Source organism: Macaca mulatta, chromosome 15, assembly GCF_049350105.2.
Source record: "Macaca mulatta isolate MMU2019108-1 chromosome 15, T2T-MMU8v2.0, whole genome shotgun sequence".
NCBI lineage: Eukaryota > Metazoa > Chordata > Mammalia > Primates > Cercopithecidae > Macaca > Macaca mulatta.
Window position 1 is genome coordinate 124022443 of NC_133420.1, and position 26398 is coordinate 124048840.

At 43.9% G+C, this 26398-nt stretch overlaps 3 protein-coding genes across 8 annotated transcripts in view; 2 read left to right on the plus strand and 1 right to left on the minus strand.

The window, feature by feature from the left end:
* Positions 1-1165, plus strand: part of LOC106993690 (uncharacterized) — an 88542-nt gene extending 87377 nt beyond the window's left edge. The window contains exon 6 of the mRNA XM_077966431.1: positions 266-1165. The gene's annotated coding sequence lies outside the window, so the exon portion shown is untranslated. The remainder of the gene's footprint in view (positions 1-265) is intronic.
* An 8563-nt stretch (positions 1166-9728) lies between these two features.
* FAM120AOS (family with sequence similarity 120 member A opposite strand) lies at positions 9729-14534 on the minus strand. The gene is made up of 3 exons (XM_028835352.2): positions 14001-14534; positions 13393-13513; positions 9729-10939 (listed from the first exon to the last, which is right to left on the minus strand). Exons 1-3 carry the CDS (start codon positions 14015-14017, stop codon positions 10853-10855), a joined length of 225 nt encoding a protein of 74 aa, XP_028691185.1. The 5' UTR covers positions 14018-14534; the 3' UTR covers positions 9729-10852.
* Positions 14535-14645: 111 nt separating this feature from the next.
* The window catches only part of FAM120A (family with sequence similarity 120 member A), a 115871-nt gene continuing 104118 nt past the window's right edge, over positions 14646-26398 (plus strand). For all 6 annotated transcript variants that reach the window (XR_013404964.1, XR_013404965.1, XM_015117278.3 and 3 more), the window contains exon 1: positions 14646-15315. Coding sequence is in view for 4 of the 6 variants with exons in the window: in XM_015117278.3 (XP_014972764.2) it covers positions 14842-15315 (474 nt within the window). In the remaining 2 variants the exon portion in view is untranslated. The remainder of the gene's footprint in view (positions 15316-26398) is intronic.

Below are 26398 nucleotides of genomic sequence, written 5' to 3' on the forward strand. Positions count from 1 at the left end.
GACTGATTGTTTTTCTTGTGACTACTAACACAACTGCTAACACAATTCGATTGGTTGATGAGAATCTTTTTGGGAAAATTTCTCCAACATTTAAAAAATAAAAATGAAAACTTGGTAGTCAGCAGTTTCTTTCTGGGAAATTTATTGTCTATGTTTAAAAATTATAAACTAAAACTTTTAGCTTTGTCTTATGTAAAATTAAATATTTTTAATTTATTTATTTAATTTTTATTTAATAATTAAATAATGTTTATGTACTTGTCAGGATTCTTCAGGAAACGGAGGATACACTTTTCTGGGATTTAGAAGAGAATCTCATGAAGGGCCTATTTCCAGCGGTGTGGACCGGGCTAAAGGAACCAACAAGGGATGTCGAGGGACCCAGGTGCCAGCCAGAGTGGCCTGAGACAGCAAGGGTGAGAAAGCACTGGAGCTGTCATCTTCCTGGGACTCAGTCCTTGACAGGGCGGGAGGGCGTGGAGGTAGAAATAACCTGGCAACTCCCTCTTTTTGCTCCCTGGGCTTCACCTGCTAACGAAATCCAACCAAAAGCAAGAGAAGGACATCAGTGCAGCTGGCCTGCGTGGGTCAACCCCTGAGGCTGGCAGCTATAGAAGGACAGAGAAAGAGCAGAGCAGGGGAGGAAAAGGAACAGAACCAGCTGCCTCACAATACAAAATTGTTGGTGTGGGCTTAATTTGGAGAGAATCGAAAAGCTATTTGGTAACCAACCACTGGACTTGGGATAATGGTATCTCCCATTCCAACTGTTCTCTAAGTTTTCCATTCAATATTTTCTTTAGGTTTATAAATTCTGTGTACCAAGGACTACTTGGTGGTTCTGCTTGCAAAGAACCTATATTTGCACATTTAGGAATTTCTAAACAGAGATGGAGATTAGAGTCTCTTCACAACTGAAGTAAAACAGAAATGTTCATGTTTTTCTTTAAACACTTTCTAGTGTTAGCAAGTTCATTTAAAATGTAAGTGAAAATCCATTCTCAAATCAATGGTAGCCATTTAATTTTGCTGACTTCTTGTGCTTCAGATTTGAAGTTTAGTGATCTCTCAGTAAAATCTTAAATGTTGATTTTCTTTTACGACCTATGAAAGATGATACTTTCAGCAAAGTCTTAAGCATGCAAATAAAAGTTCATTTTACTATTATTTTTTGTTTGGATTTCATTGAGCTATTTTGGGGTTAATCTTTTGGCCCTCACACATGCAGATCTCCTTCGAGTTCAATGGGTGTTATGTGCATGGAAGAACTTAAGAACTGGGCCTTTGGTTTATTTCTGTAATACTCACTTGAATTGCCTCTGCTTGGTTTTCAAAAGGTGGCTTCCCGGATTTCTATTCATTTGTGCACTGCACTCTCCCTTTCCCTTTGTAAATTTGGACAATTCATACCCCTACCCTCTCTTTGGTGTCCAGAAGTTCTGGTCTGTGAAGCACTGTTGCTTAGCAACAGGTTAACTGGCTCTTCCTCTCTATGGGGGACTACAAAAAAGCCGGTCAGAACCTCTACAAACTCTCATTTATTGAGGAATACAGATGCAGTTTCTTATGCTGCATTACTGATGGGCCATATGGTGTAAATTCTATCTTTAAACTACAGCAAGATAGAAAATGCATGTTTCAAAATCAAAATTTTAAAAATTCACGCTGGCATACTTGTTTGGCTTGATTTTTAAAAAATCCATTTACTTAAAAAGAGTGCTTTTAATGAAATAAGGTACACATTCCCCCTGAATTAATTAATTAATTAATTTGAGACAGAGTCTTACTCTGTCGCCCAGGCTGGAGTGCAGTGGTGTGATCTGGGCTCACTGCAACCTCTGCCTCCTTGGCTCAAGCTATCCTCCCACCTCAGCCTCTCAAAGAGCTGGGACCACAGGTGCATGCCACCACCCCTGGACAATGTTTTTGTATTTTTGGTAGAGACAGGGTTTCACCATGTTGCCCAGGATCCTCTGGAACTCCTGAGCTCAAGCGGTCCACCTGTGTTGGCCTCCCAAAGTGTTAGGGTTATAGGCATGAGCTACCACACTTGGCCTCCCCTTGAATTTAAACCAAAAAAACAAAAACAGACATAAGTTTAAGTTGATTACAGAATCTTTTCCAAAATATCTTCTCTTACTAAAATTTCTTTCATATAAATATTGTTTGGAATAGAGAGAGGGTGGTGACAAAATAATCTTCCTGTATCTTATATCAAGTTTAAATAGAAAGTGGAAGCCAATTTGGGATTCACAAATACAGTACTATGACACTTGGAGAAATAAAAAACTTTTAGAAAGCATCTTTAGGAAATTCTAAGGTTAAATACCATTGAACTGGGGAACAAATAAAGCTAAGGTAAAATCTGGTATTTTCTCATTCAGTAATAAACAACCACAACATGCAGATTCTTCACCTGCCAAGCAAGCAATTCTAAAAACCCCTCTTGGTAGGAAAGGAGATAAAAAATTATATTGAAGAACACCTGTCTGGGCTCAGTGGCTCACGCCTGTAATCCCAGCACTTTGGGAGGCCGAGGCGGGTGGATCACCTGAGATTGGGAGTTTGAGACCAGCCTGACCAACGTGGAGAAACCCTGTCTCTACTAAAAATACAAAATTAGCTGGGTGTGGTGGTGCATGCCCGTAATCTCAGCTATTTGGGAGGCTGAGGCAGGAGAATCACTTGAATCCAAGAGGCGGAGTTTGCAGTGAGCTGAGATGGCGCCATTGCACTCCAGCCTGGGCAACAAGACCAAAACTCTGTCTCAAACAAATAAACAAACGAAAACACCTGATTACCTACAAACAAAAACAAAACAACTCCTCAAGTTTAAATTTTATAAACTTTTTTTAAGTTTTGGGACTACTTGCTGGCCAGGATGGAGGAGGCACAGCACAGTTCAGTTCTCCCACTCATCAAAACTAAGGATTTTTTTTTTTTTTTAAGACAGAGTCTTACTCTGTCGCTCAGGCTGGAGTACAGTGGCGCAATCTCAGTTCACGGCAACCTCTGCCTCCTGGATTCAAGTGATTCTCCTGCCTCAGCCTCCCAAGCAGCTGGGATTACAAGCATGCACCACCACACCCAGCTAACTTTTGTATTTTTGCTAGAGGTGGGGTTTCGCCATGTTGGCCAGGCTGGTCTCGAACTCATGACCTCAGATGATCTACCTACTTCAGCCTCCCAAAGAAAACTAATAATTCTAGGCCGGGCACGGTGGCTCACACCTGTAATCCCAGCACTTTGGGAGGCTGAGGTGGGTGGATCATGAGGTCAGGTGATCAAGACCATCCTGGACAACATGGTGAAACCCCGTCTCTACTGAAAATACAAAAATTAGCCAGCCATGTGGCGTACGCCTGTAGTCCCAGCTACTCAGGAGGCTGAGGCAGGAGAATTGCTTGAACCCAGGAGACGGAGGCTGCAGTGAGCCGAGATCACGCCACTGTACTCCAGCCTGGGTGACAGAGCAAGACTCTGTCTCAAAAAAAAAAACCAAAAAGAAAACTAAGAATTCTAAACAAAATGAAATGCCAACTCCTTGAGGTCTCTGGAAAGTAAATAATGGCAGGCAAATTGGAAGAAGGAGGGTGACAAAACTTGAAGAAGTCACAAAACAGGCATGTGTTTCCCAGTTTTCTGTACTCCTACCCCTTTCAGGTTTTTTATTTTTATTTTTATTTTTTTGAGACGGAGTCTCTGTCACCCAGGATGGAGTGCAGTGGCACAATCTCGGCTCACTGCAACCTCCACCTCCCAGGTTCAAGCAATTCTCCTGCCTCAGCCTCCCAAGTAGTTGGGATTATAGACACCTGCCACCACGCCTGGCTAATTTTTGTATTGTTAGTAGAGACTGGGTTTCACCATGTTGGCCAGTCTCAAACTCTTGACCTCAAGTGATCTGCCCACCTCAGCCTCCCAAAGTGCTGGGATTACAGGCATGAGCCACCGTGACCAGCCCCTTTCAGCTTTGATATAAAGATAGCCAGCCCCCCAGCAACCCCCTGTCAAGCAACTTCCCAGTTGACATGTGCAGTAAAAACTCCAAGAAGAGCTTGGTCTCTCTGGCCAACAGACCAGGAAAAGGAGCCCCTGTGAACCAAGGAATGCAGGGGGAAATCCCTGTGTTCTTCCTCTCTCTCCCTTTCTCTTTCTTTCCCAGCCCTGCTTTGAGGGAGACCCCAGTCATGCTACCATAAAGAGGCAGATGGGCAACAAAACTCCAAGACGTTTCTGTGAGCCAAGCAGTGTGTGTTGACGCATCCTAGAGAAGAGAGAGCTAGAGGAGGGGAATCCCTAAGTCTGGGTACGGGCTGGCACAAGTCCTGGGCTCAGGCCTAAGCCGCACATGCACAGGCAGACGCAGAGAAGCGAACAGAGTCTTTGAAAATTGAAGAGGTGCCACTGGGACCACCGCCACAGAAGGGGAGACAGTTTGTCATCTGAACTTAACTGAGTTGGTTGTCTGCTTACAATCAATCTTCTCCAGGGGATTTTAACAAGCTGCAGACTCTCGGGACTTGGTATTCAAAACATCCAGAATACGATCCAACATTACTAGATGCTCAAGGAACCAGGTAAGTATGACCTATTCACAAGGAAAAAGACAACCAACACATGTCATTCCAAAAATGACTCGGATGTTGGATCATCAGACAACAACTTAAAACAACTTTTATAACTATTCTCTTAAGATGAAAACAAAGGGCCAGGCTCAGTGGCTCATGTCTGTAATCCCATCACTTTGGGAGGCCAAGGCGGGTGGACCACCTGAGGTTGAGTGTTCGAGACGAGCCTGGCCAACATGGTGAAACCCTGTCTCTACTAAAAATATACAAAAAGTAGCTGGGCATGGCGGTGCACATCTGTAATCCCAGCTACTTGGGCGGTTAGGCAGGAGAGTTGCTTGAACCCAGGAGGCAGAGGTTGCAGTGCATAAAGATTGCAGCCTGGGTGACAGAGTGAGACTCCACAAGAAAGAGAGAGAGAGAGACACAGAGAGAGAGAGAGAGAGAGAGAGAGAAGTTTTTGATGGAGACACAGAAGCTACAAAAATTACAAATGAGAATTCTAGAACTGAAAAAATTATATTTCTGAAGTTGAAAAATGTAACGGATGGACTTAGTAGCAGAATGGAAATGACAAAAGAAAGAGTCAGTGAATTGAAGACAGATCAGTAGAAATTAAACAGAGGACACTGAGAAAATGGATTAAACAGAATGAACAGAACTTCAGGAACCTGGGAGACAACACCAGAAAATCACATATATTTGACACTGGAGTCTCAGAGGGAAAAGAGAAATTGGTGCAGACACAAAAAAAGTTTTTAGAAATAATTGCTGAAAACTTCTTAAATTTGACAAACAATAGAAATACACATTCAAGAAACTCAGCCAAATCTAAACAAGATGCTCAGCATAACATAATCGAACTGCTGAAAATCAAGGATTTAAAGAATCCTGAAAGTAGCCAGAAAGAAACCCAATACATTAGGTATAGGGAACAACAATTCAAATTGCAGATTATCTCAGACATATAACAAAACATCGTGTAGGCCAAGATGCAGTGGAACAATATCTTTAAAGCACTCATAGGAAAGAATCATCCACCCAGAATTCTATACCCAGTGCCAATATTCTTCAGGAATATGGACTTCCTGAAGAATCAGAAAATATGTCACAAAGTCATTGGAGATCCTCTCTTCAGAAGCTGGGGCCTGGCCGGGCGCGGTGGCTCACGCCTGTAATCCCAGCACTTTGGGAGGCCGAAACGGGCGGATCACGAGGTCAGGAGATCGAGACCATCCTGGCTAACACGGTGAAACCCCGTCTCTACTAAAAAATACAAAAAGCTAGCCGGGCGAGGTGGCGGGCATCTGTAGTCCCAGCTGCTCGGGAGGCTGAGGCAGGAGAATGGCGTGAACCCGGGAGGCGGAGCTTGCAGTGAGCTGAGATCCGGCCACTGCAGTCCAGCCTGGGCAATAGAGCAAGACTCCGTCTCAAAAAAAAAAAAAAAAAAAAAAAAAAAAAAAGAAGCTGGGGCCTAATTCCCTTACCCTTGAGTGTGAGCCAGAATGAGTGACTGACTTTTAATGAATAGATCAGAAGTGACATTTCATGACTCTGAAATTTTAGTTACTATGGTGAACACCAGTTGCCTGACAACATGCGACAACATGGTTCAAATTTGAGTTACCAGAATATATTAACTGTAACTGCATGAAGTTCAAACTTTCTGCTAGCTCCCCAGTCCACAAATCACTACATAATAACAAAGGTACATCATGATCAGTGACCAATCATGTCTCTTCTTTCCAAAACCTGTGGGTGATTGGTCACTGTGCGTCTATGTTCAGTTCATGCACAGACAGCGAAGTATGAATTGTGTGGCCTCCTTGTCTCCCAGTGATAAACCCACAGGCATTTTACACAAATGGATATTCAAAAGAGAAAATGGACAAATAAAGATAGAAGCGCAGCAAAGAAACTCAAAACCGAAAACACTGAAAGTGAACGGAAATCAAACATAAACGGGGTCACTGAAGAAACAGACTATGGGATGCTGGCACTGCTGCCGAGAAGGTGAATTCATCCAATAAATGAAGAATGCGGTTGTGATGGAAAGGATGATGTCCCAGAGGAAGGAACGTCAGCAAAAACCTTCACGTTGAATGGACTTGGAGATATTTCATGACATTGAAAGCAGAAAGGATAAAATATTAGAGGCTGATCCAAACTTAGAAGGGGCATGACAGGTTTTTGAAACACAGAAAAGGCGCTCGCTGCATATCATAAGGTACATGACTTTTGAAGAAGGCAAGCACTGTTCAAATGTCTCTTGATGGTTTTTAGGAAGACATCAAACACTTTAATTCCCAGTGTTGCTAATGTTTTAAATTACAGCATACAAAAATATTTATTGTTTCCTTATACGTTTCTAACAGTACAAGATTACCAATGTTTTGACAATTTTCAAAAGACAGGAAAAAATCACAATTTTACCCATTAATGATTATTCACAGCACATGGCACAGTTTCAGGTTGGAAGGTCATTTTTACAGTTCTGACCGCTGTTCAAAGTGAGGACTGTGTTTTATGTTGGGAGCCTCTGTGCTCTGCTACAATTCCCTGAAGAATGTTTCTTTTCTTTCTGTTTTGTGGGGCAGTCAGCCTCGTTAGCCTGAGTCCGCAGGTCCTGCGTTGCCTTCTGTTTGCTAGTGGTGATCCGAGCGTCAGTTCAGAGTGTGGCTGTGTTGCTTGGGCTCTGCCTCTGGTATGTGCAGCTCTGGGATGAGCACAGAATTCTGCTCATGTACAGAATAAGAGAATCCTCTTTTCAGGACTTTGCGCTTCAGGATTTCCCCCCAGACTCCCTGGCACCCAGGGGGCCCCTTTTCCTCATCCTCTGGCTTAGAAGGATGGGCTTTCTCTCTGATGATTACCTGCCCACTTTCCATTTTGCCAAAAGGAATGCCCCTCAGGCAGAAAGCAGAGAAGGGGGAAAAAAAAAGATGGATTAGTTCTACATTCTTCAGACCATAGGGTCATTTTTTCCTGCTTCCTCTGGCTGGAAAGACAGGTTTTCTCTCAGGGTTTTTTTTTTTTTTTTTTTTTTTTTTTTTTTTTTTTGAGACAGAGTTTCGCTGCTGTTGCCCAGGCTGGAGTGCAATGGTGCAATCCTGGCTCACTGCAACCTCCACCTTCCGCGTTCAAGAGATTCTCCTGCCTCAGCCTCCCGAGTAGCTGGAATTATAGGCATGCGCCACCACGCCCAGCTAATTTTGTGTTTTTAGTAGAGACAGGGTTTCTCCATGTTGGTCAGGCTGGTCTCGAACTCCTGACCTCAGGTGATCCGCCCGCCTTGGCCTCCCAAAGTGTTGGGATTACAGGCGTAAGCCACCGTGCCCGGCCTGACTAGGGTCACCTTTAGGTCAGGACTGAGAGAGAAAAAGTTTAAAAAAGGAAAAAAGCCAGGGATTATAGCCACACTTTCTAGCTTGCAGGGGCCCCATTTACCAGAATGTTTTAAGAAAGTTCCAGACTGTTTTCCCATCAGTGTATGAGGGTTCCAGTTCTACATCCTTCTCAGCAAACAAATTAACCATATTTGGCATAGGATTTCTAGACCTGTAGGTTATGGAAATGTCACAGTACGTTTTGAGGCTGGTAAGGAGTTCTGTGTTTCTCATGAGAATCTTTGTGAGAAGATGTAGATATTGGCTTCATAATAATAAAGTGAATTTGTGGTATTAAATAAATGGAAAATAAAAGGCAAATGGTACAAATTGAGAGTTCTTGAGATGTTTGGACTATGAAGGGATTCACTACCTAAAGAGTGGCTTAAGATTCAGAAGGCATAGCTTTACAGTCTCTTTGTGTTCTAAGGGCAGGGTATCTTCTATCTTCCAGGATAGGGTATAGTTAAGTCTTACCAAATATGCAATAAACTTCTTGTTTAGGGATATTCAGCATTCCTTTTCCCTTCCTAAAGGTACTCAGGTTCCTTTCTCAGAAATTGTATATATTCATCCCTGAGAGGTCTGAGAAAAAATAAAAAAAAAAATTGTGTCTACTTTTGATGAGATTTGTCAATCCAGGAACCTGTCTCCCCATATTAAAGTCAAAGGAACTATATACAGCTTTCACTGCTGGGCTGGGGACTCTTAGTACCTAAGTTTGGTCCATTCTACTCTTTTTTATGACTTCGAATCTTGAGCAAATGACTACAGTAAGATTGGGGTTCATTCATGTCATCAACAACACCCCAGCTGTATTGTTAAAAGTACCTGTCATTATTAGTTCCCACCCAGTCTTATTCCTGGTTCTCCAAACTTTCACAATTTTTTTTTTTTTTTTGAGACAGGGCCTCACTCTGTTGCCCAGGCTGGAGTGCAAGTGGCATGATCTGGGCTCACTCCAACCTCTACCTCCTTGGCTCAAGTAGTCTTCCCACCTCAGCCTCCTGAGCAGATGGGACTACAGGTGCACACCAGATCTGGCTAATTTTTGGATTTTTTGTAGACAATGGGTTTTATGTTGCCTCAAGAAAAATAACGTCAGGGTAATATTAAGTCTTTTATCAGTGACATGTAACTGATTTTAAAATGTTATATAGTGCTTCCTAGTTTAACCAAACTGGAGGCATGTTTTATATGATGGGCTGATGTCTCATGAATAACTGTGCCAAAATCCTCATTTCTGAGTGCACTGATGCAGTAGCTGTCTCAGGTCCCTTAGCTCCCAGATTGGGCCAACTCTCCTTATACCACACCCGGGACCCGGGAGGAATGGGGAAGTGGGCACAGCTTTCCCAGACTCTCGTTCCACCCTGAGGATAAAGTATTGCAGTAACTTTCTTCCTGCCTTCCAGACGCACTTGCATTCTTTCTGGAGCTCTAGTCAACCCTGACCTCTTCCTTTGTCATCAGCAAGGTCACAGGCCTGAGCTGCAAGTCTTAGCTGTTTCCAGAAGGGTCACTGTGTGCTCCCACCTATATCTGAGGTCCTAGACTCCTCAGAGGATGTCAGCTTCATGTGATCTAGGCTACTCAAGCCTGGGGCTGGGGCGTTTTCATATCCTGGTATGAGAGACTTGCTTCCTCTGGAAAGATCTTTATGGTTTACACAAATGCACAGACCGCTTAATAATAGTCTCTAAAATGTATACCTTAAAATGGCTTTGTACTTATGGAAATTCCTAATTAAAAAAAAAAACAACTCATTTGATTTATATCACATTGTAAAATATAGTTTACTTCAAAATATGATCCTGAAGATTCCATCAGGCAGTGTTTAAGGGATGACTATAAAGTTTTAGCCCTTAACAGAGTATACTCAACTGGGTACTGTCTTTCAAAGCAGTCCCTGTCAATGTTTGTCCATTGATTCCATAGCAGCTCCCACTGCCCACCCTGCTTGAGAAGCCTCTTTGGAAGTTGCCTAGAGTCTATAGCACTCATCTGAAGGCCCTCCATGAGAACAACTCTTCTTTCTCTCTTCCACATAGATACTTTGGCATCAGCCCAAAGCTATTTGGACACAAGTGTGGTGAACACGGTAAGAAAAAAACAAACGAAGCAACAAAAACAAAAAGCAGGCAGTGCTGCATTAGACTGAAAGTGAAAGCTGGAAACTCTAAGCACCTATGAACCGCCAGGGCAGTGTTGGTTGCTTTCATCCACATGGTCTCCTTTGGTGTTCTGATGCTTGTGAGGCAGTATCCCTATTGACAATGACCCTAGCTTGGAGGGCTGAGAATTGCTGAAAGTGATGCTGTTTATAAATGGTAGAGTCAGGACCCACACATGGGTGTGGTCTGCCTGCAAAGTACATGTGGAATTTGGAGATGGGATTACCATCCCCGCTATAAAGGGCAATATGATCTGTGGCCAAGAGGGTTGTACAGGGTACTTAGTTACACAGATCACACTGATCTCCTTCTCCTCTTTCTTTTTTCTATGCAAGTATATAATCTATTTGTCTATATGTCTGTCTACCTTGGTAGATTGGGCTCCTTGAAGAAGGGATTACATTTTCTTCATCTCCATATCCCCAGTAACTTGCCAATGCCCAGTATACACCAGGGACTCAGTCGCTGTTTGTCTTATTTTCTTGTTCACTCTACTCTGACTTAGGACATGTCACTTTCTCCTCTTGACCTTCACATTCAGATGTGTTAATAGAAGTGGATAAAGATCACTCTAGCTTTAAAACACCCTCCAATATAGAGAGAACTCTGAAACCAGAAGCAGAAGCTGAGGAATGGTGAATAGAGCATTTTCCTTCACACAGTGGGCATTAGGGTGGTATCCTGTCCCTTGAATGCCTCTGCAGAATTTGACCCTAGTTTTTCAAACTGGACTCAAGAATGATCTTAGTGTTGGTGGTTTTGTGGTTTTCCTCGAGACTTTGTTATTGACAGAACAGCTTCTGGAAATCTGAAAAGAAAAAAAACAGGCAGTTTACGTATTAGTTTGGAATATGAAATGTATTTTGTCATGGTCTCCAGAGTCTGAATATGGATCTCCATGGAGCTCTCCTATACTCTGCTACTGCTAACTCATACTACTAGAGAGAGAGCAGAGCCTGAAGATCAAAACACTTCTCAACTGCTGACACACTGCTGCAGTGTGGTCAGTTACTGATCTACCATTTATGAAGCAGGCCTACAGATGTGTGTGTTCTTCTGGGTAATTAAAATTGATAATTAATTAACAGGGCTGGTGCTAGGTAAACGTTATAGGTTAGAATCCCAAGTGTGGATTAATTTGCTCTCTTCACAGACTCCCTGCTTAGCTCCAGCCTGCTGGTCTCCCAACATATGCTAACGATTACATGGGCAGGATCAAGGTCTCTTATTACCTTGTTTGAAAAACTGGAAACTCATCTGTTATTGCTGGTGGTTAGACACCTCCCCTAAGTAAAATATTAATTAAAGATATTAGGCTGGGCGCGGTAGCTCATGCCTGTAATCCCAGCACTTTGGGAGGCAGCGGCAAGTGGATCACTTGAGGTCAGGAGCTCAAGACTGGCCTGGCCCACATAGTGAAACCCCCTCTCTACTAAAAATACAAAACTTAGCCAGGTGTGATGGTGTGCACCTGTAATCCCAGCTACTCTACAGGCTGAGGCAGGAGATCACTTGAACCTGGGAGAGGGAGGTTGCAGTGAGCTGAGATCACACCACTGTACTCCAGCCTGGGCAACAGAGCAAGACTCCATTTTGGGGGGCAAAAAATAAATAAAATAAATATAAAATAAAGAAAAAGTCCCCAATTATTAGTTGTCATATTGTGACCCCCAAGAAGACATAACTTTTGATTAAATTTTAAACATAGATGTTTATTTTTACCTCAACATTTAAGCAATTTAACTTCAAACAACCCCCGAATTTGAGCTGAGAATGCAGAGTATATAAGCGTTTGTCAGCTAAATATTTTGCCTGCCATCAATAGTTACTCAACAAAAAAAGTGTTTTTTTTTTTTTAAAAAAAAGAACACACAGCTAAATAGGGCAACTAAGAATTGAGTTTTATGTGTTATGATACAATAATGAATTTTAAACTTTCCAAAAGTACAATAACTGGTCTATGTTCTCGAGTATAAGTCTAGACAAATACAGTTTCTGGAAATAACTACAAAAGTCAACATTTATTGAGCATTTGTTGTGTGGTAGGCACACAGATTATCTGATTTAATCCTTAAAACAACCTGGGAGGTTAAGTACTATTAATATGTTGATTTTACAGATGATAAAATTCAAGGTTCAAACAGGGTAAATATTTTTGCAACGGCACAGACTTATCAAAAGACAGATGCTGGGGGTCTGACTCCAGAACCTTAGAACTCTACAATGTAATAAGGTGAAAATAAATTTATTTCCAGAATTTCAGATACTGGCACTAGCATTTTTTTTTTTTTTTTTTTTTGAGATGGACTCTCGCTCTGTTGCCAGGCTGGAGTGCAGTGGCATGATCACTACAACCTCCGTCTCCCGGGTTCAAGCGATTCTCCTGCCTCAGCCTCCCGAGTAGCTGGGACTACAGGTGTGCGCCACCACGCTCAGCTGATTTTTGTGTTTTTAGTAGAGGTGGGGTTTCACCATGTTGGCTAGGATGGTCTCGATCTCTTGACCTTGTGATATGCCCGCCTCGGCCTCCCAATGGTGCTGGGATTACAGGCGTGAGCTACCACGCCCGGCCGTACTAATGCATTTTTAAAAATTAAAAGCAAGAGTATTTAAAGAAAAGGTAAATACATGGAATGCAATGCTATGAATGAAAATACAAGTGATTAAAAACTACTACTCCTCACCTTGTGAACCTGCCTTGGGTTATAGAAGGAAATTTGGATATTTCTGGATTTTACCTTATTATTTAATGGCTAACTGTATTATTTCTTTTATTTATTTATTTTTGAGATGGAATCTAGCTCTGATGCCCAGGCTAGAGAGTGCAGTGGCACCATCTGTGCTGACTGCAACCTCTGCCTCTCGGGTTCAAGCAATTCTCTTGCCTCAGTCTCCCGAGTAGCTGGGATTACAGACGCACACCACCAGGCCCGGCTAATTTTTGCATTTTTACTAGAGACGGGGTTTCACCATGTTGACCAGGCTGGTCTCGAACTACTGACCTCAAATGATCCACCCGCCTCGGCCTCCCAAAGTGCTGGGATTACAGGCGTGAGCCACCGCACCTGGCCTGTGTTATTTCTAGATAACATGTCATCCTGGCTTTGTGACTAATTTGATGCATAAGTGAGTGGCATAACTTGTCAGTCTGTTTTTAAATGTAACTTCTTAAAATACCAACAGCATTTAATTTATGTATATATGATACTGGCTTGTATCTGACGTGGCTATCAGAAAAGAAAGCAGAAAAATCAAACTTGCCTTTTTCACCGGGAGTATGGGGGCTTCTTTGACCAAATCGTGCGCGTGCAGGCTCCATGTGCTGGGAAGGGGCTGTCCGGCCACAGCCTGTCGGTTGCATCCTGCTCCTCTACAGAGGTTTCTCCAGAAAAAGAACAGATGGAGAGGTGAAAGTAAGTAAAAGCGGCACTTTAAAACTTTTGTGCTGGGTTTCTAAATTTATATTCTGAAAGGCATTAATCTCTTTTTGAAAATGTTTTATGCAAGCCTAATATACATACAGTATCAACCTCATTTTAGAAGCAATTACGACAGCGCTTAGGAACAGAATTTACGTAAACGACCTCCTTCCAGAAGATGCTACTAAACCAACAAGATTTAAATCCCTCTCCCTAAGAAGGGCAGGGCGACCCACTGCAAAGGCGCACGTTTCAGCCTGGCCATTCCGCAGTGGGAACGCAGGCTTTCCACGCTGCAACAGACCTGTGCTCTCAAGACAGTCTCTTCCGTGACGAGCAGGCGCTTAGGACTACCTGTACCTTCAGACATTATGGTGCGTTTGGCCATGTCATTTGTCATAGGTGTAAAAACCACTACAACCGAGAGCCCGAAGCTGCTGGGATGAGCACCTGCCGCGGAACTGCATTCTCGCGCTCCTTCCTGCTCTTTCCAAGAAGCCCGGCGCGGCCGGCCAGCATCCCGCTCCCCCGGACCCCGCAGTCAGTGTGGGCAGCAGGCCCAGAGCGGTGCGAGCCCACCGTGGCGTTAGAAAGGCTGCGTCCCGACGAGCAGAGTAATTCGGCCTCCGGCTCACCCTCAAAGCTCCATCTTATCGCCGCTTCCCTCAGGAGCAGGCGAGCTCTTCCCCAGGACCTGCTTCGCGGCTTTCCCTCGCCGGAGTACCGCCGGGCGGCGGCGGCGGCCTCTCTGGTCCTGCGGGGAACAGGCCGCCAGGAGGGGAGCGGCGGCCGACGGGCCTGAGGCGGGCGAGCGGCCTGTGGCCTCCAGGCGCGGCCTGCTCCGGCTCAGGCGCCCCCTGGATCCCGCCCCGGCCCGACTCCCGGCCTCCGCCTCCGCCGCAGCCGCCTCCGGGAGCCCCGAACCGCGTCCCGCCGGCGCCGCCTCTTCCGCCTGCTCGCCGGCGGGCCTGCGCGGGCCTGGGCGGCGTCCGCGCCGGGCGGGTCCGCTACGTCAGCGCCGCCCGCCCGCCCCGCCCCGGCCCTCAGCCTCGGCCTCGGCCTCGGCCTCGCAGCGGCGGCAGCGGCGGCGGCGGCAGGTCCCTCCCCAGACATGGCCCTGGGAGGCGGCAGCACATGGCGGCCGCGGCGGCCATGAGCGCGCCCCCGACCCGCCCCAGTCCCCCCTAGAGGCCGCCGCCCCCGCCCGCCCGCCCGCCCGCGCGCCACGGCCCCACCGCCCCCGGCCCCGCCGCCCCCCGCCCGCACCCGCGCCCGCGCCCCCGCCGCCGCCATGGGCGTGCAGGGCTTCCAGGACTACATCGAGAAGCACTGCCCGAGCGCCGTGGTGCCGGTGGAGCTGCAGAAGCTGGCCCGGGGCAGCCTGGTGGGCGGCGGGCGGCAGCGGCCCCCGCAGACCCCGCTGCGCCTGCTGGTGGACGCCGACAACTGCCTGCACCGCCTCTACGGTGGCTTCTACACCGACTGGGTCAGCGGCGGCCAGTGGAACCACATGCTTGGCTACCTGGCGGCGCTGGCCAAGGCCTGCTTCGGCGGCAACATCGAGCTCTTCGTCTTCTTCAACGGCGCGCTCGAGAAGGCCCGGCTGCACGAGTGGGTCAAGCGGCAGGGCAACGAGCGCCAGACGGCACAGCAGATCGTCAGCCATGTCCAGAACAAGGGCACCCCGCCGCCCAAGGTCTGGTTCCTGCCGCCCGTCTGCATGGCCCACTGCATCCGCCTGGCGCTCATCCGCTTCCACGTCAAGGTGAGGCCGGGGATCCGGGCGGGCCGGGGACCGGGGCCGCGCCGCACCCCTATGCCCCTTCCCAGGGCACAGAATGTCGCCCGGCCGTGGCGGCGCTGGGGGCAGCGAGCTCCCCCTGCCCTGGCTCGGGATAGCCGGGCCGGGCCGCAAGATGGATGGCCGCGGGTGCAGGCCGCGCGCTGCCCAAGCCCGCCTCCAGCTGTCCCTGTTCGGGGTCCACGGCCGCGTGGGGACACCTGAGGGCTGGGAGAGAGCACCGGACCAGAATTCGGAGGCGGCAGTGTCATCATCCCGAATATCCTTAGTTTTTCCCGTCCTGTGGGGGCGGGCAGGCTATCACTCACCTTCAACTTTGACAAAATATGACTCCCTTTTCTAATTTAGCCTGTTCTTTCCCAGCAACAGGTTCATCTCGGAAGCAAGCAGGATACAGAGTAATAGAGGGGGTTTCGCCAGGGCCCTCGGGGGCTGCAGATATCACTGCTGCCGCCGCCGCCCTTGCCAATGCTGTTAGCCCGGTGACAGCGAGACGTGTCTAAGGGCCAGTGCCCTGGCCTCTACTTCAGAACGCAGTGCCCTGTCCGTGTTCCTCTTAGTACAGGGTGTTTAGAGAATCTTTCTATGACTTTTTGTGTTAGATTTCAAAGAACCGTGCACTTTGACAGGATGGGATTTGTCAGTTCTGTGACTTCACGTCGGTGTGAAAGAGGTCTTTAAGGCAGTTCGGTTTTGTAGATCCCACGCGAAAGGAGTCCTTCAAAGTCAGGGGGCGAGCTACACGGGGCGTGAACTCGCAGGATTTATTTTTCGGGTGCACAGTAAGTATTCAGTGACCTTCAGCGGCGCCCTGACGGGTGGGTAATCAGAGCTCTACATCACCGGCCTCCTCTGGCCCTTTGGCAGAGGGTTCCGCAGCTGGCACTGGGCCAGAGGAGAACTTCAGGACCCAGCAGTGACTGTGGAGATAAGCACAGACATGATCCTGGACTTCACGTTCTGATTGCTTGCTTTTTTCATTGGTTTTCTTGAAAACAAATTTTGGGGGCCTTTTTGGTGTCTTAGCTCTCGCCACTCTGCCTTCCATCTTGTCATTCTTTGACATTTCCTTGAAACTGCTGGAGCTGAAAGTTTGTGAAATTCTGTCTTCGCGGTTGCCCCCGGTGCCCGCGAGGAGATGGTGGTAGTTAAGCCTAAAATGATAGCGGAAGTCCCACCCACGATCCGGTTGCAATTGGTGAGATGGTGTTTAAGTCGTGGGTGGAGGCGGCCGGCAGAGTCCCGATTGGCCCCTGCGCCTGGCAGACACACAGCTGCCATTCCTCAGGGAAGTTCGGGTGAGAGGAAGTGCCTGCCTAGTAATTTCTGAATCGGAGCCTGGGGCGCTCAGGGAAGTAAGGTGCTGCCATTTGTCTGAAGCGATCCATCTTCCTAATAGAGCGTAAAAGTGTTCAAAGTTTGGTCTTGTTCAGAGATGGAAAAGACTACTTAAAAGACAGGATGGGCTGCACTTGCCTTTGGTAACCGCACAGCTATCTACTTAACTAGTCAGGCGAGTTTCAAGGGAACACTGAATATTACTTAGGATTAGAATCAGTGTGTATGCATATGGTCACTGTATCTTTAAAGAACTGTTGAGTTCTTTTTAATTCTACAGTTTCTTTATCTTTGCACCCCTTTGAATGCCTCGCACACCTAGTAGGTGCTCAGAATTCAGACCAATGTGTAAGTGTTTGGAAACTAGATTTAAGCTCCATTTCAGATCGTCTTTTTCACTTAGGTTTCTGGACACGGGATAATTTTGTCTATATTTTGCTTTTGCTAAGCTTTTAATTATTGAGCTAGGATCATATTATAGTGTAAATTGCACAAAATGAATATTGTAATGACTCGATTACTTGGTGGTCTCTTAGCTGGCAACCTTACTTTTTTGAAAAGTGCCTGAGAGATTTAGCTACTAGAAATTTCTCAGCAACCAAGCAAGATGTCAGGAAGTTGTGGGGGGTGGCGGGCGTGGGGGGGTGCCTTTACTTTCCTCACTGAAAAATCCTTTTAAGCTCTCTCACTCACGGACTGGTCTCTTTTTAGATGTAATTCTAACAAGCTTGGTTATCTATTTTCTAAACTCAGCTTGAGAAGAGGGTGAAGAGGAGAGTCTGCCAGAGGCAGGAGCACCATTAATAGCAAGAAGTGACAACAAGAGTGAAGATTTAAAAAGCTATAAAAAGCAAACATGATTCTGGGGCTATTTTAAGAAAAGGAGAACAACCCTATGTACTTCAGTGGTCCCTGAGGGTAGTACAATGTGTTTTCTGTAAGGATGATTGGGAGTCATAACAATTAATATTCAGCATTCTCTGTTTAAGGGATCGAAACAGCGTATACCACTTAACAAAATATACCCATAAAATGGTTAAAAGGTTTAAAACCATGATGAGGTATCACTACAGGCCTATTAGAATGGCTAAAAGAGAAAAAAATTTGAGCAATACCAAGTGCTAGCAAGAATGCTGAGCAACTGGATCCTTACACATTGCTTGTGGGAATGCAGAATGGCACCGCCACCCCAGAAAACAGTGGCAGTTTCTTATAAAGTTAAGCATACATTTATCATACCATCCAGCAATTCCACTCCTGGGTATTTTCCTAATGAAGACTTTTGTTTGCGCAGAAACTCGTACTCAAATGTCCATAGCAGCTTAAATCATAATAGCCAAAACGTGGAAACAAAATATCTTTTAATAAGTGAATGGTTAAACTACTGTATAGCCATACTATAGAATGCTGCTTAGCAATAGTAAGGAAGGTGTAGGTAACAACTTGCATGAATCTTTAATTAAGGTTTTATACTGAGTGAAAGAAGCCAGGTTCAAAAGGGATGATTATAAAACTATAGTGATGGGGACCAATTCAGTGGTGCTGAGAGTAGAGGAGAGGAAGGATGTACACATTAAGGGGACAGCAGGAGAGAGCTTTGTGGAGTGATGGAACTGTTCTGTATTCTGATGGTGGTGATGCTACCATACATTAAAATCAGAATGATTCATCCAAAGTAAACGTGTTAATTTTATCGTATGGTAATTTTTTTAAAATTAAGTAAAAACCACTGGCAAAGGAATTGACATGAACACTTCAGTATATATAATATTGGGTAAATGAGACATTTATGAAAACTTTAAGCATCTTACTGGTGCTTTCTCGTGTTTCGTAAATTGGCGGAGGGGCATAATTTCTTGTTACCCTTGCTTAGAGAAATCTTTTTTTTTTTTTTTTTGAGATGAAGTCTCACTGTGTTGCCCAGGCTGGAGTGCAGTGGCGTGATCTTGGCTCACTGCAACCTCCACCTCCTAGGTTCAAGCGATTCTCCTGACTCAGCCTACCTAGTAACGGGGATTACAGGCGTGTCTGCCATCATGCCCGGCTAATTTTTGTGTTTTTGATAGTGACGGGGTTTCACCATCTTGGCCAGGCTGGTCTTGAGCTCCTGACCTCGTGATCCACCCGCCTCAGCCTCCCAAAGTGCTGGGATTACAGGTGTGAGCCACTGTGCCCGGCCAGGAGAAATCTTTTTTGACTTAGAGTTTATTTCATTTACAGAGTAATAATTGTATTTTTTGTTCAGTAGTAGTAATTGTATTTCTTTAACCATTAGAAGTTGGTCTACGTGGAAGGAGAGCCAGAACAATGAAAATAGTAATAATACGTTGGCCTGTGTATTGACTAGTTTTGGATAGGTCCTGAAATAGCCTAATTTGAACTTGGTTTTAGCTAGTTACTTGGACAGTTTCCTGTTGTGTGCTTTGGGTCATTATAACCTTTGAAACTTCAGTAAATGACTTATGTTTATTTTAAAATCTTGGTCACTGGAGCTTTCATAAATGTTTCTGCTATATGACTTGTGGTATCAGTGTAAGGGTTTATAATGAAGTCCTTCAGATCTTCTGAATTTGCTTCCATTGGAGTTTTGTTAAATAATGCTCTTACATAAAATGGCGTTCATGCTTTAAGTCAGTGGAAGAATGTGAGGTTAGACTATGGTTTAGAATGTTCGTGGTTAGCATAATTACATGTTTGTATTTAGAGATGATTTCTCTTCATGTATACTTGATGGGGGAGAGAATGGTATCAGACCAGGTCCTTGCTAGGTCCTTTCTCACATATGCCATCTCATTTAATCCTCAGAGTGCTTTGTTACCCCATTTTATTTGCGAAAAAACAGGATCTAGTGATTAAGTGACATCTGGGGACAAGTCATTAGTAACCTCAAGACGGAAGTGGAGTGCTAAAGTCAAAGTTCAGCTTCTTTGTGTAAGAATACTTTGTGGGTGTGCCTACCTACAATTCACCCTCAGGTCAATTATGATAGCTAACCGCTTCTACTATGTTTTCTAGTTAGGATAGGAATAGCCAAGCTTCTACTCAGAAGAAAAGTTTCTATGCAGAAGAAAAATGTCCATCAGTAGATCTGACAGTATATCTTATTCTTAAGGACCTTTAATTGACTGGAAGATTTTTAAGATTCAAAACTGACCATATTGTACCTCAAACTAGTCATTGTATATATTTCTCTTACTGTACTACTTTTGTCACTAGTTTAATTCACATAGCATAATGTCTTCAAGATTCATTCATGTTGTAGATTGTGTCAGAATTTCCTTAACTTTTAAGGCTGAATAATACTCCACTGTGTATGTGTACCACATTTTGTTTATCCATTCATCCACTGGTGGATGCTTGGGTTGCTTCCACTTTTTCACTATTGTGGAGACTGAATAATGCTTTTATGAGCATGGTATACAGAGAGCTGTTCGAGTTCCTGCTTTCGGTTCTTTTGGGTATATACTCAGAAGTAGAATTGCTGGGTCATATGGTAATTCTCTGTTTTTCTTTTTAAGGAATTGCCATACGTTTTCCACAGTGACTGTGTAGGCCATATATTTTATGTCATAAGTTATATAATACATATTATTATAATATAGTTCTATTTTTTCACATTAATGTGATCACGCTATACGTTATTCAGCAGTTTGCTTTTTTATTTGTAAGAAGTCTTTCCATGTCTATACTTAGAGCTCTAAATCTTTTCAGTCCCTAAATAGTATTCCATCATTTATCCAACCCCGACAGATGGTGTACACATGGTATATACATACAGTAGAGCCAAAGGTATGCACATTTTAAAAGCCACGTAGGGCCGTAGAGTCAACATTGCCAGACCTTCAGACTCTGCAAGAAAGCCAGAAACCCAGATTTTATTTAAAATCATTCCATTTTAAAAATGCCAAGTGAAGGAAAACTTGGTTCTAAGTTAGCTTCAGCTCTTGTGCCAACAATTTATTTGAGCACTGATCTTTATCAACAATTATCATGGTCATCGAAATCTCTTCCTTCTTTTTTTTTAACTTTAAAATTAAACCTATCAGAAACCACTCTGTGTCTTCCTGTCTGCCTCCTCGAACCTTTTCCAGTGATCACAATGCTTCCATTTCCGGGGGTTACTGCAATATGATGTTTCCTTAATGCCACAATCCTCTTGGCCACTTCCATGGTATATTCTTTATTATGTACTTCTCAGTGTTACATCTTTTGAGGTGAGTGCTAACCACAAGTTTATTCAACATCTCACCATTTCCAAGGCACAGCCTTGCTGTCCTCAAAGACTTCAGCACCTGGTTTTACATATTGTTTATACTGTGTCCCATCAACACAGACACTGACTATTCACATCTCTAATCTGGCATTCTGATTCTGCAACTGGAGTGAATTTCTAATTGCACTTTAGATACTCCAGAGCTTGGACTATATAATTAGTGAGAAAAGTGACCCCATCTTTAACACTTCTGAACGCTGTGTCCCCGTCGCCCCTTGCCACTCCCACCGTCTGTCCCCTGCTTGCCTTCTGCCATTTCTCTTTTCCCATTCTGTTGGCTTCCTTTTTAGCTATAACTAGCTTGAGCTTCATGATCACACACTTCAGAGTTACACCCTCTACCACCATAGAGTCATGCTTGCTATTCCAGCGTCCCATCCTCCCGGTCCCTAGAATAATGACACACCAGGCCCATTCTGGCTCAGTAGTCTCCTACTTAACTGTTATACTCTTCCTTTTTTCCGGTACCCCCAACATTTGAATTCACCATATTTACCCAAAAGCTCTAAGAAATGCTTTGCAAACTGTTTGGTGGGTTGTGAAACCGAATTATTGGATGTTTGCCATTATTTAAAAATGACAGAGAATAAAATAGAATGAAATATAGAATGCAAGGCATATACTATAGGTCAATTCCTTGTTGTTACACTTTTGTATTCCTGTAGGTAGCGGTCAGAATGGCCTCTGCACCCACACCCGCTCCCCAGTGGAACTAATCTAGCACAGCTTTGGCAGGGTGGACGGCCACATCTTCAGGGAGGTCACTCTCCTGTTGGGACTTGAGCAAAACCATTAAGTCCAAATTCCTTGTTCAGACTTGTAGACCTTCCTGCGACCTGAACAAATTCATTTGACCTTACTTCATGTTTCACAATCCCTCTACTGTACTTTTTTAAATGTTCCCAACCCAACTGCTCACTATGTCCCCAAGAAATATCCAGCTTTTGCGTATGTCATTCCCTCTTGTTTAACTACTGTACTGTGTCCTACTTTTGCTCATCAAAGTTTTACTTATACTTCAAAGCCCATGTCAAATGCCAGCCTTCTTCATGGAATCTCTTGATATTTGAAAAAGTGGACCGGGAATACACACACAGCATAGTGTGTGTGCAGTGGACATTCTGTAGTCTGTTGTATTGCACCCACCTGCATAGCTGCATATTTACCTTCCCCAGCCACCCGTAGTCTCCTTGAGGCCAGGGACTGTGTGTTTACTCCTCTTGTACCCCCTTATGCTTACCATAGGCACTCAACTCTAATCAGAATATTTGCTGCGTTCCATTATATAGCCAGACAAATTATTTCAAAATCTGGATCAATGGCCATTACTTAAGATTTGTTTTTTTTTTTTAATCTTAATTTTCTCATACAGTCTTTTCTGACTGGTTCCCAATGGTGATTAATTCTCCTTTCAGCAAACGCTTGAGTGCCTGTTAATGACCAGGCCTGGAGGAGTGAACAGAATAGGAAAGGAAGGAAACCGTTAGGGAACCTATAGCCTCTGGGTTGAAGAGGTTTATTTAAATCCTTTTTTTCTTGTTTGGAACTTTCTTTGATACTGTAGAACAATATGTTTACTCAGTGAAGACCTGTGAGTGGCTCTCAAGTAGGGTTAACAGTTGAGACATTTGGCAGGGGACATTTGGCAGTGCCTGGAGGCATTTTTGGTTGTCACAGCTGGGGGAGGATGTTAACTGAAGGCATCTATTGGGTGGAGGCCAAGGATGCTGCCAAACATTCTACAGTGCACAGAACAGCCCCCATAGCAAAGAATAATCTGGCCCAAAATACCAGTAGTGCCAAGGTAAGGAAATTTTGGTATGAGCAAATCAAAAAATTCTAAGCTTTATCCTTTGTAAAGTCATATAAATGTTTGCAATAGAGATGTCCAAGTATACCAGGAAGAAAGTAATCAAAACCACAACTTAATTTTCTGAATCAAAATATACACAAGTATACTTTCTCCTATGTCTAACATATTTAGATCGACATTGTTCTTCATTTTAGTTTTCTGAGATTTATATGAATAGGAAGAAACTAATTAACACATATTACACATTGCAACCTTAATAAGCACTACACTGTAGGAATAAATGTCAAATATCGCGTAATATGCAGAAGAGAGATTTTAGGATTTGAAAAATTAGACTACTTTCCAGTAGATTTATAGGCACAATTTTCTAAATAAACCAGGCATTTAAATGAATCACAGTTCAGATAAAAATATTCTTAAATTCTCTAAATGTCTCCATATAGTTCACCATTTATTTCATTTTTGCTTTTTTTTTTTTTTAAATTCAAAGTCTCACTCTGTTGCCCAACCTGGAGTGCAGTGACACGATCTTGACTGACTGCAACCTCTACCTCCTGGGTTCAAGCAATTCTTCTGCCTCAGCCTCCTAAGTAGCTGGGATTACACGCCATGCCCAGCTAATTTTTCTATTTTTAGTAGAGATGGGGTTTCACTATGTTGGCCAGGCTGGTCTCAAACTCCTGACCTCGTGACCCACCTGCCTTGGCCTCCCAAAGTGCTGGGATTAAAGGTGTGAGCCACTGCGCCTGTCCCCATTTTTGCTTATTTTTATGTTTTCTCTAGAAGTAAATCTGATGAAGACCTTGCCTGTTATCCAGCTCTTGGAATGGTACTTGGTGTGTAGTACATGTTCAGAAAATATTTGATAAATGGGTATGAATCACTAGTTACAGGCAAGGAAGTGTGATGACAGAAAGATGGTAGGAAGCAGAAGTTTTAAAGTCCCCATAGAGTTAATTCCAAAATCACTGGTGTCAGCTTGGCCACCTGGTGCAGAGCTTTTATCTTTGAATAAGCGTTTTATGCTTCTTAACTTAGGAGATGTGTTGAGGGCATAAAAGGGGTGACTGCTTAGGGAAATGGGCTGCATTTAGCCACCTTTCCTCTTGTTATACCTGGCTTTATCACACATTGTTTCTAGGCATCTTAGGGAAAAGTGTAGAGTTGAACTTGACCCACTGCAATATTTGCAGAGGTGATGGTCAGTCTGCATTATAGAGTTTAGAATCCGTGATTTAGAAACAGTACTTTTGTGCTCCAGTCATTTGGCCTTTCTCAGTTGTCTCTAGAATCAATTAACTTTCTTGAAAGGATGAATTTACCATGTTGGTGTTTTACTGGTTAGTGCAGGGAAGTATACTAGAGGGTTTATTGCTGGAGGGTTGACTTGACAGGTCTGAAGTGCATCGTTCATCCTCTGAGCTGGAGCATATTTATGAACAGTAGTAACAAGCCAGCCCAGACTGTTGGAGGGGGTCACTGGGCTCCATGGATGAGATGTTTTAATTTCCTGGACCTATGAAGAGTTTGCAAGTGTTACTATCTTGAAATAAATAGTATCAACCTGAGGTTCTTTTTCCTAAATTATGAAAATTGAAATTTTATGTTTTATATTTTGGAATGATATTTTAATAAGAATGATGTTACTAGGATTTAGCTGAGTCATTAGATTACTAGAGTAGGCTAAATAGATTATGAATACAAATTATGTGGGTGTCTCCTCCTTTTATCATTTTATTTTTTTATTTTTAAAGTTTGTAAAGTTTAATTTGCATTTCTTTCATGACATCCACTCCTTTATTGTTATTATTATTGTTAATATTTTTAGAGGGAAAAATCAAACAGTTTTACAATTCGAGCATCCCAAATCTGAAATGCTCCAAAATCCAAAACTTTCTGAGCACCAGCATGATGCACAAAGGAAATGCTCACCGGAGCATTTTTGATTTTTGATTTTTGAATTTAGAATGTTGAACTGGTAAGCATAATAACAAATATTCCAAAACCTGAAAAAGCCTGAAATCCAAAACACTTCTGATCTTAAGTGTTTCAGTAAAGGACACCTAACCTGTGTTATTGAATAACCATTGAACCAGACTGTGATCACATCACAAGCAGTGTGTGCAAAAGAGATTGCAAAAGCAAAAAAGAAGTATCACCCCCCTTTGATACAGCCTGGCAGATACAAACTATTACATACATGCTATTTGTCGTTAGTCAAAGGAAAAGGAAAACTCTCCCTTTTTATAAGTAGGAAGTTAATTTTGGAGCCAAGCACCTAGGCCTTCTGAGAAGACAAGGAGATACCCTTCTTTTTATTATTATTGTTAATTAAAATTGTGGTAAAATACGCGTAACATAAAATTTACCAACTTAACCATTTTTAAATGTATAGTTCAGTGGCATTAAGTGTATATGTGTATATATATATATATTTTTTTTTTTGAGATGGAGTCTCACTCTGTCACCAAGGCTGGAGCGTGGTGGTGTGATCTCAGCCCACTGCAACCTCTGCCTCCCAAATGCAAGCGATTCTCCTGCCTCAGCCTCCTGAGTAGCTGGGATTACAGTGTGCGCCTGCCACCACACTCGGCTAATTTTTGTATTTTTAGTAGAGACAGGGTGTCACCATCTTGGCCAGGCTGGTCTTGAACTCCTGACCTCAAGTGACCTACCACCCTCGGCCTCCCAAAGTACTGAGATTGGCATTAAGTATATTCACATTGTTTTTTTTTTTTTTTTTAGTTTTTTTTTTTTTTTTTTTTTTTTGAGACGGAGTCTCGCTCTGTCACCCAGGCTGGAGTGCAGTGGCCGGATCTCAGCTCACTGCAAGCTCCGCCTCCCGGGTTCACGCCATTCTCCTGTCTCAGCCTCCCGAGTAGCTGGGACTACAGGCGCCCGCCACCTCGCCCGGCTAAGTTTTTGTATTTTTAGTAGAGACGGGGTTTCACTGTGTTACCCAGGATGGTCTCGGTCTCCTGACCTCGTGATCCGCCCGTCTCGGCCTCCCAAAGTGCTGGGATTACAGGCTTGAGCCACCGCGCCCGGCCTCACATTGTTGTTTAACCACCACCACCACCACCATCCATCCCTAGAACTTTTTCCTCATCCCAAACTGAAACTATATACCCACTAAACTGTAACTCCCCAGTCCTTCCATGCCCCAGCTCCTGGTAACCACCATTCTACCCTCTGTCTCTGAAGTTGTGTACTCTATGAACGTCATATAATGAGATCGTACAGTGTTTGTAATTTTGTGTCTGGTTTATTGCATTTAACACAATGTCTTCAAGGTTCATACGTGTTGTAACGTGTCAGAATTTCCTCCTGAAGGCTCAGTAACATTCTGTTGTATTGGGTAGACCACATTTTGTTTATCCATTCATCAGTGGATAGACACTTGGGTTTCATCCTTTCTGTCATTGTGAATGGTGCTGCTGTGAACATGAGTGTACTGACATCTCTTCGGACCCATTCTTTCAACCTAGAAGTGTAATTGCTGTATCATAGGGTAGTTCTGTATTAAGTTTTTTGAGGAATCACCATACTATTTCCCAAGAGGCCACACCGTTTTACATTCCCACCAGCAATGCACAAGGGATATATTTTTCTCCACATATTCT